The 9,768-nt window shown below is 35.3% G+C and overlaps 1 protein-coding gene across 1 annotated transcript in view; it reads left to right on the top strand.

The window, feature by feature from the left end:
- Positions 1-9,768, top strand: part of STPG2 (sperm-tail PG-rich repeat containing 2) — a gene marked incomplete at its 3' end in the record, with an annotated part of 269,635 nt that overhangs the window by 36,313 nt on the left and 223,554 nt on the right. Inside the window, exons 4-5 of the mRNA XM_011972945.1 lie at positions 3,297-3,409; positions 6,483-6,594. Of these exons, the coding sequence (XP_011828335.1) occupies positions 3,297-3,409; positions 6,483-6,594 (225 nt within the window). The remainder of the gene's footprint in view (positions 1-3,296; positions 3,410-6,482; positions 6,595-9,768) is intronic.

Below are 9,768 nucleotides of genomic sequence, written 5' to 3'. Positions count from 1 at the left end.
GTCAGCTCCAATATTCTCTACCACCAAAGAAAGGAACAATCTTGTTTCTCTCTTGTCAGCTCCAATATTCTCTACCACCAAAGAAAGGAACAATCAAGGTGATTTACTAAAATCAAAGCAGGGTAACTCTTTAGGAAAACTATAATTTTCTCTACAAGTTTACATCTAGGAAAAAAGAATCAACAAAGGTCTCATTTTACTTCATGCAACCATTAAAGTTCTGTCAGAGGTTGGGTTAGTCTTTGTATTAGGATTCTGCAGAGAAACAGAACCACTGCTTACACAGTCATGTGCCAATTAATGATGAGGATACATCCTGAGAAATGCATTGTTAGGTGATTTTGTCATTATGTGAACATCATAGAGTATATTTATACAAACCTAGATGGTATAGTCTATGACACACCTAAGCTATATGGTATAGCCTATTGTTTCTGTGATTCAAGCCTGTATGGCGTGTTGTTATACTGTCTGGTATAGATTACAAAGATACAGATACACAATGGTATTTGTGTATCTAAATACATCTAAACATTGAAAAAGAACAGTAAATACGTGGTGTTATAATCTTATGGGCTCACCATTGTATATGCGGTCCATTGTCATATATGCAGTCCATCCTTGAAACATCATTATGTGATGCATAACTATATATGCGAGATGGGGTTTATTCTGGGAATTGGCTCACGTGATTATGGAGGCTGAGAAGTCCCATGATATGTTGTCTGCAAGCTGGAGAAGTAAGGGAGCTGGTGGAGTAGCTGATTTCAAATCTGAAGGCCTGAGAACCACGGGAGCTGATGGTATAACTCTCAGTCCAAGGATAAAAACCTGAGAACCTGAGTGGCTGCTGGAGCAAGTCCAAGAATCTGAAGGTTAGAAAACCTGAAGTTCTGATGTCCGAGGGTAGGAGAAGATGGGCGTCTCCGATCCAGAAAAGAGAACACATTTACCTTTCTTCTGCCTTTTTGTTCTATCCGGGCCCTCAACTGATTGAATGGTGCCCACTACATTGGGTTAGGATGGTTCACTGATTCAAATGCCTATCTATTCTGGAAACAGCCTCACATACATACCCAGAAATAACACTTTATCAGCTATGTGAGTATTCCTTAACTCAGTCAAATTGACATCTAAAATTGACCATCGCAGTCTGCGTTTAATTTTTTCAGACTAGGCAGATGTAGAAGGGCAAGTTAATTCTATTGTGCTTATATTTTATAATGTCTGAGAGCTAGGTGTTAGTGGTAAGTTCAAGGAATTTTAGTGTGTGCCAGCTTCTTTTTGAATTTTGTTGGGGCACCTCAAAGCTTTTTGGAGTGGTGCCTCTCTAGCTAGAAAGTCACTAGGGACAGGGGAAAGTGCTTTCAATTTAGTTTCAACTGCATCTGTCAAGAATAAAGTGGAGGTTAGCATTCTCCTCATCACTTAATGTAATGGCACTGGCGCACATCTCCACAGGTGCTAGTAGTTTTGACAATTGCCCCCTACTCACTACCCAAGAGTTTATCTGCAGTTTCTTTTTGGAGATGTTAAGAGGGTTCAGCTGAGACTCTTTTCATATGTAATGAGGTCCTTTTCTGGTTCTGGGGATGTTAAGAGGGTTCAGCTGAGACTCTTTTCGTATGTAATGAGGTCCTTTTCCGGTTCTAGTCTTTGCTGTGCTATATCTTCCAGAAAGTCCTTAAAGCTTCTGGCATGTGAATCATACTGTTTCTAGCACTTACTCGTGTCTATTTGATATACTTCTTTTGAAATTTTGGAGTCGAGTGGGACAGGTATGGATTTGATTCACCATTTTGAACTGAAATTATGCTTTTTATCACTAATGTTGCTATTTACTGCACTATTCTTGCTTATAATGGTAACTGAGAGAGGTTGATTCCATTGCTGTAGAATGGTAATAGCCATCTAGAACAACTTAGCGGTGATGAATCCGTATGGGTCTGCAGCCACCTCAGTTCTTGCCTCCTCATAAGAAAGAATTCGATTGAGGGGCATAAGGCAGAGTGAGAGACCAAGGCAAGTTTTAGAGTGGGAGTAAAAGTTTTTTAAAAAGCTTTAGTCCAGGAATGAGAGGAAGTAAAGAACACTTGGAAGAGGGCCAAGCAGGTGATTTGAGAGATCAAGTGCGTGGATTGACCTTTTAACTTGGGGTTTTGTATGTTGGCATGCTTCCAGGGTCTTGCGTTACTTGCCCCCTGATTCTTTCCTTGGGGTGGGCTGTTCACATGCTCAGTGGCCTGCTAGCACTTGACAGGGGCCACGTGTGCAGTGTGTTTACTGGAGTTGAGTTGTACACATGCTCACTTGAGGCATTCTTACCTTTCCAGTTGAATGCCCCTAAGGGTCATATACCAGTTAAACACAGCCGTTTTGCCTTTTAGTGCGCATACGTGAGCCCATTCTCCCAACTCCTGAGATGTTATCTGGAAGCTACTGATCACCAGCTTCAAGATTTTTCTGTCGGGAGACTGCCTTTCCCTGGTTCAAGCTGCAATCATTTATTATTTTAGAGAGACTGTTAACAACTGCCTGACCATCACATGATGGTCGTCTGACGTTCTTGGTTGGGGGGGCCCTCTCCTACCCTGCTCATGTCAGACTGTCTGCCTGCTGTAACAACCTGACACATTGTTAAACTATATGTTATGAGAATTGTAGTAAATACCATTAGTTTAAAAATATGTTTTAAAATATTCTTAAATGATTTCTCAACTTAGAATGTTTTAGGTCAAGAGAAGAGGATTCCTGTAAAAAAAAAAAAAAGCTACTGTTGTGTTATGCTTTATTGTTTTAGTTTCTGGTGAAACAGTGTGCTTAAACTTTTTGTGGTTCATGCTTAATTTTGACATTTATTGTAGTGGGCATAAAGAAAAGATGATTATTTCTCATGTCACAAATAATTTCTCTGTCATAATAGGTATCATTTTAATAGGTATTTCTATTTCCCAAATAATGTTATCCCCTCTGTCTTTTATAAATGATGAGGAGCTAATTTTCATTTTTCTTAAGGTTTTAGATTACTGGGTGTACTGCCAAGAGCAAAACTGTTCTTATTGGTTGAGAATATGCTAATGTTAGAGGTACTTCTCTGGGAACCCTAGCTGACTCAGGAGTGGGATGGGAACCAACAGTGACAACTTAGCCTGGGATCTATCCAAGAGCCCTTTAGCATTTACCAGTAGAACTCCCTTACTGAGGCTATCCTTGCTTTAGATTTAGACTTAGGTAAAGCCAAGCATTGTTTCATGACTTACTTAAACTATGTTTCATCTTCACTTTTTATTTTTTAGAATGTTTCCAGTGCAACTTTGAAATACAAAGGTATTCATTTTGGCAACTCTTCAGGAAGACAAGAGTTACCTAAAAAGTCAGGTCCTGGTCCAGGAGAGTATGATATAGTCCAGTAAGTAAAAAAGTATAGTATACCTTTAATGTAGCTCTTGACTAGAAAAGTATTCTAATAATTCAGACTAGGCTATGCTGTAAAGGAAGGAAAATTAGTATGAAAAACTCCAAGAAGTATTATATTTTGACATAACATATATGAAAGTTATTTTTTTTAAATTATACTTTAAGTTCTAGGATACATGTACAGAACATGCAGGTTTGTTACATAGGTATACACGTGCCATAGTGTTTTGCTGCACCCATCAACCCATCATCTACATTAGGTATTTCTCCTAATGCTATCCCTCCCCTAGTTCCCCATCCCCCCAAGTTATTGTTTTTTTTATAAGCCAAATCTTGTGCTATCTACATATATGTATTAACTCATTTAATCTTCACAGCAAGCTTTGCATAGTTAATATTGTTATATCTATTTTATCAGTAAAAAATCCAAGGGTTAGAGGGGATAAATAACATATTCAAGATCATGCAACTATTAAATGGCAGAGCTAAAGTTAAATTGAAGCCTGTTTGATTACACAGTCCATGTATCCATGTACTAAAATATACTGTCCTTAATTATAAAGTAGATAAAAGGTGAGAGAAAATGTAAAAGAAGGTGACCCAGAATTCTCCATTTTATCCCTGGCTCTCATCTTCATTCCTCTGACTACATGATGGATTTAGACGGCATTCTCAGTCAGTGTAGGTCAGAGAATGTTTATGAAGAAATACTTTTTTGGCAAAATAACTCTATTTTCTCCTACTCCTACAGTGAGGTTTTAGACATGAGTTTATGGAAGGCAAAATTTAGTATCAAATACCATGTTGTCCTCAGAATCTACTACCCTTTCTTATAATTAATTTTTTAAGAGTCCAGCTTATCTGCCTGAGTCTATCTCTTTCATAGCTTTTTTTTTCCTCTCCCTAAAAGCCCCAGAGTGATTACATACTCAATTAATTTGCTAGACAGATCAGACATATCTGTATACTAGCAGTGGATATATTTTAGGATCTTGCTTGGACTCCCCTGCTACTGTTCATTCACTGAGTAAACGTTATTTGAATTATTGCTATGTACCAGTTCTGAACTTAATAACTGAGAATAACAAGAATAAAACATGACCCTTGTTTTTGGGAATTTATACTCTAATCCATTATCCTGTTCACTTTTCACTCCCTTAATATGGAATATACCTTTGTATTTTTATTCTTTCAGTAGTTATGCTAGAACCTTAACATGCATATGTTAACACATATCATGGTCTTCTTGACATATGCTTTTGCTCTTCAGTATTTTAATCCTAATCTTTTCTTCTGCCAGATTGGCTGGTTTGTGCTCATGCTCTTTCTCTCACCCTCTCTCTTTCCCCTCTTCTCAGTTTTATTGAGGTTTAAATAACATAAGTCAAAATTCATCTTTTAAAATGTATATCATTCTGTGATGATTGTTTTCCATCCATTTCACTGTACTTCTGACTGAGTACCCCAGGCATAACTGGGACTCTAAGTAGCGTTAACTGATTCTGCTTGGTGGTTTTTCCTACCAGTCTGTTTTCTTCCCTAACCCTGTCTCATTCTCATTCTACCCCCATTTGTTGTGCTGTTGCTTTATTTGATCTTTGTTATTTCTCCTGTTATTCCTCTTCTTTCATTTGTGTTTTAACTTTTACCTGAAGATATGTGTTAATATAGATTGCATTCCTGACTGCTTCAGTTATTTCACCATTTTTGTAATTTGTTTGCTCTTTGAGTTAGCTGCTTTCACTGTATCTTTTACTTGTAGTTGTCTTAGTTCTTTCTGGCAGTTGACATTTTCTATTTGTTTTTTTCTTTCTTGCACTTTTTGTTTTATTTAGTGAGTCAGAATTATTCTGGGAGGCTTGATTCAGTATAAAAGTGGAGATATTTGGTTGCTCTAAATGAAAGATAAGTGTATAGGTCTCTTTTTGGTAAAGATACAGACCTAAATGATATGTGATATTTCTGCTATTCCATATATAAATTTCTTATCCATAAACCTTTTTGAGGTTTGAAAGCAAGTTTATTTGTTGAGATTTTAGCAAATAACAATCAGTGAGGAAGTGAGCCTTTAGCAGTGAGCAAGGATGGTAAATGCATATTAAATCATAGCACTGCTGAACGAAGAAAGTAATAGCAATTTACATAACTTTGTATTATATATATTTTAATCCACATATGTTTAGTATAGTTTGTTGGAAATATTGGGTATCAGATTTTTTTTTTGAAATTCTCTTTAAGAAATAGAAAAAATAGTAGTGTGGCCTGTATAGCCTGTTTAAATGTGATTCTTGTAATAATAATAGCTAACAGTTCTTGTGTGCTTATTATGAGCCATGTATGGCATTAACCACCTTATATATATTATCTGCTTTAATCAATGCAACCTTGAGAATTGGTTATTACTATTTCCAATTACCAGATTCCAATCACTAGATTCATTAAGTGATGAATCTGAAGCTTAGATAAGTTAGTTTGCATAAGGTTATATAACCAGTAGGTAGCAGTAGGTAGCAATGCTGGAATCTTATCAGGCTGTCTAACTTCAAAGCTGGGGCTCTTACTTACTGCTTATTTAGTTTGTGATTCTTTCTTGAGGTTGTCTGAATTTCAATGAAAAGAAACTTCCTTTTTGTTTACAGTGATCTTTTCTGATTATTGTATGATATAAATAGCATAGGGCTATTTTCCTCTTATTTTGGTAATATTGAAATACCAAGGGATTTTGAATTTTAGACTTTTAATGGTACACAAAATACACAGGAAACTTTTTTTAGTGTTAGTTCTTTTTTCAATTCACGATGTAAATACCAGATCTTATTTTCTTTTTGTGATAATTATTCAGATAGGTTTATAATAATGTTCTGAATTGGAAAAAATCATAACTAACCAACAAAACAAATACATTTTACAAAATTTTGAATATATTGATCTAATACACCTAGATAATCTTATTATTCCATACTTTAATTCCAGCACATGTTGCTGTAGAAAGAACTTCTTTGCTTACATAAATATTTATAGGTTTAAAATTGAGAACTCTTAATTTCTATTTGAATTTTCTAAAGGAAAAAGACATCATATTATGAAAATGTTAACATCCAGAGAGATCAACAACAAAATTATTGCTCATTTGTCCCACGACTATATGAAATAATAGTATTACAGGAGGAAAAAAAGGTAAGTTGAAAAGTGGCTATTGCATATGTTTTCCCAATTTTAAGATCATTGAATCCTATTATCACAAGGTTACTGTGCTCTTTGATCTAATGTGCCTGATAGCTAATTGTCATTCAATGAATATTGTAGAAGGAACTACTTATTATCTCTGTCAAGTGGTTGCTGTCTCCGCTTGAAAACCTTCTTGCAAAAACTCATGACTCCTAAGTTGATTTTTTAAATTATTTAAATGCAAGAAAAATGAAACAAAGGGTAGAACACAAAAATCCCTGTGAATTTTCAAAAGCCGAATTTTACAATCCCTACAATATTAACATTTACTACCAGTTTTTTTTTTCTGACCCAGTCAGATGTAAGAGGCCTCTAACTGGATCCAAGCCTGTTAATTATAGGATCAAATCCCATCCTGGACCCAGTTCCATTTCTGTTACAACTTCCAAACTCAATTTGGAAGATAAACTTGCTCAAAGAAACTCGGAGAGCTCAAAACACAAATCCTTGGAGCGCTGAACTTGGAGAGAGAACTTACCACAATCCTCAGCCGCTCTGAGGAATCAAGGGCACAAGTGGGTCCTTGCAGGGTCCTTGCAGCTACCTTGCTTGTTCACTCAGTGCTCCTGGGGGTCGTTAGAAGCTCTACTTTGGACCCCGCTTCTGACACCATCTGTTAAAAGAAACACTTTAGCCCAATTTAAAGGAGTGTGATTGAGCAATGAATGATTTGTGAATTGGGCAGTCCCCAGAATCACAGTAAATTCAGAGAGACTCCAGGGATGCCTTTTGGTTAGAATAAATTCATAGACAAAAAAAGGGAAATGACATACAGAAATTGAAAGTGAGATACAGAAACAACTGGATTGGTTATAGCTTGACATTTGCGTTATTTGAACACAATTTGAACACTCAACAGTGTATTAGTGGTTGAAGTAAGGCTGCTGGGATTGACCAAGACTCAGCCATTGTTACAGGTGCAAACTACTAAGTTAGGTTTTCAGTCTTGTCTACCTATTAAGTTAGGTTGCAGTTTGTCCACAAGGACTCAAGTACAGAAGTACAGAGTCCTTCTTGGGCCACATTTAATTTGCCTTAACAGTGGTAATACTAGATATCTTAGGGTGTTAGGGGAATAGGTGGGGAAAGATGTGAATGTTCTAAAGAGCTGAAGATTTGATTGCTTCTTACTGTGTTCCTTTCTAGTGAGATCTCATATACAGTTTAAATTTGACCTTACATAAGGGTAATTTATCTCTAATTACATATATGCTTTGAATTACACAATTAAAAAAATGTGAGCCTACCCAGAGGCTTATTTATCTATTATTAAATGTAATGTGACTCTTTCTTTTGAAAATCAACTCTGTGAAAACAAGTCTGATAAAATAAGAATTTTGAAGTATCAAAGAGAATTTATAATTAAAGCAGAAATGTGAAAGTATTGTTATTTTTGCATATTTAGTATAATATCACATAAATGCTTTGCTTAAAATTGAAGATTTGTTCAATGACTTTTTCTATCACAGTATCTTAAAACTAGAGAAAATTAGAAGAATCACTTTTTATTTCTTTACCTTATACATAGTATAAAGAATAAGGAATTAAATTGAGTGAACTGGTTGAAATATAGGGGCTTTATTGTATGTAGCATTTTCTCAGTGCTTTATTGTCATAGCAAATATTTGTTCCTAAGGTGTAAAAAATTTTAATTTAAATTTTCAGGCAATGAGGGAAGATGAACCCTTATTCGTTCCCTAAATTCCAAGTTTTTTGGCTTATATAATGCTAAATGGTAGTTTCCCATGATTATTTTGACATGGAACCATTAAATTTTCATTGTTTTGTTATATATACAACTAAATGCTGACACTGATTGTGCATGTGTGCGTGTGTGTATAGGCAAGCAAGTAGGAAAAGGCAGGGACGACTTAAAAGTGGATGAATTGGATGACTGTGTCACTAGCAGAGGTGGTCATCACAGAAGCTACTCATTATGATGAGCAGATATGAGTTCAGCTTTAGACAATTGAATTTGGAGAAAAATTACCAACACACAGTAGAAATTTGAAAATATAATTTGTAATACAAATTATGGGTAGAGATACTGATTTAGCAGTTATACTCATGAAGGTGATAATTGAAGTGATAAAGTTGCTACAGAAGAGAATACAGAGATGAGAAGAAAATTAAGAACAGATCCTGGAGGAACACAGATTTTTGGGAGTGAGGCATGATAGAAGAGCTAGAGGAGAGATAATTAGTGAAGTAGGAAGTGAGTTAGGGAATGTAGATACCAATGATAGAGATTTTATTTTTATTTATTTTATTTTTTTGAGATGGTGTTTTGCTTTTGTTGCCCAGGCTGGAGTGTAATGGTACGATCTCGGGTCACTGCAACCTCTGCCTCCCGGGTTCAAGTGATTCTGCTGCCTCAGCCTCCTGAGTAGCTGGGATTACATGCGTGTACCACGATGCCTGGCTAATTTTGTATTTTAGGTAGAGTCAGGGTTTCTCCATGTTGGTCAGGCTGGTCTCAAACTCCAGACCTCAGATGATCCACCCGCCTCAGCCTCCCAAAGTGCTAGGATTATAAGTGTGAGTCACCACTCCTGGCCCTGAAATACTTTAATAGACAGATGGTCATGATAAATTAGTAAATAAAAAGCAAATGCATAATATGATTTTGATTACTATTAATAGATATATATACATTTAGTCATAGTAAAATATTTATATTGTTTAATTCAAACTGGTGAAGTTATGGGTGACTTTTATTTATCTTTTCTGCTTAGTTGAATTTTCTATTGTTTTATAATGAACATGTTATTTAAAAAGATAATGAAGTTGAAATAACTGTTTAAAAGAAGAAATAATGGAGAGGAATGCAGGACAAGAACAAGGCTTTGTATTTAGTTAATAAAAGGTATTGAGAGAGTAAGTATTTTAATTATTGTGAGTATTGAGAGAACAGTTTTGGTAGCAGATAAGTTAGGTTCCATGGAATGAGGGAAATGGGGCCAGACAATAGAAACATTGAATATATAATATATATAATTATTTGTTATATATTATATTACATGTTAATATATTACATGATATATTCCATATTAATATACATTGTTATATTGTTATATGTCATATTAATATTTATATATGTTATTGAATGAGCAATTTTTTTAT

The sequence above is a fragment of the Mandrillus leucophaeus genome, unplaced genomic scaffold (assembly GCF_000951045.1).
Source record: "Mandrillus leucophaeus isolate KB7577 unplaced genomic scaffold, Mleu.le_1.0 Scaffold1321, whole genome shotgun sequence".
Taxonomy (NCBI): Eukaryota; Metazoa; Chordata; class Mammalia; order Primates; family Cercopithecidae; genus Mandrillus; species Mandrillus leucophaeus.
Note: the sequence above shows the minus strand (reverse complement) of the source record. Positions and strands in the feature narration are given on the sequence as shown.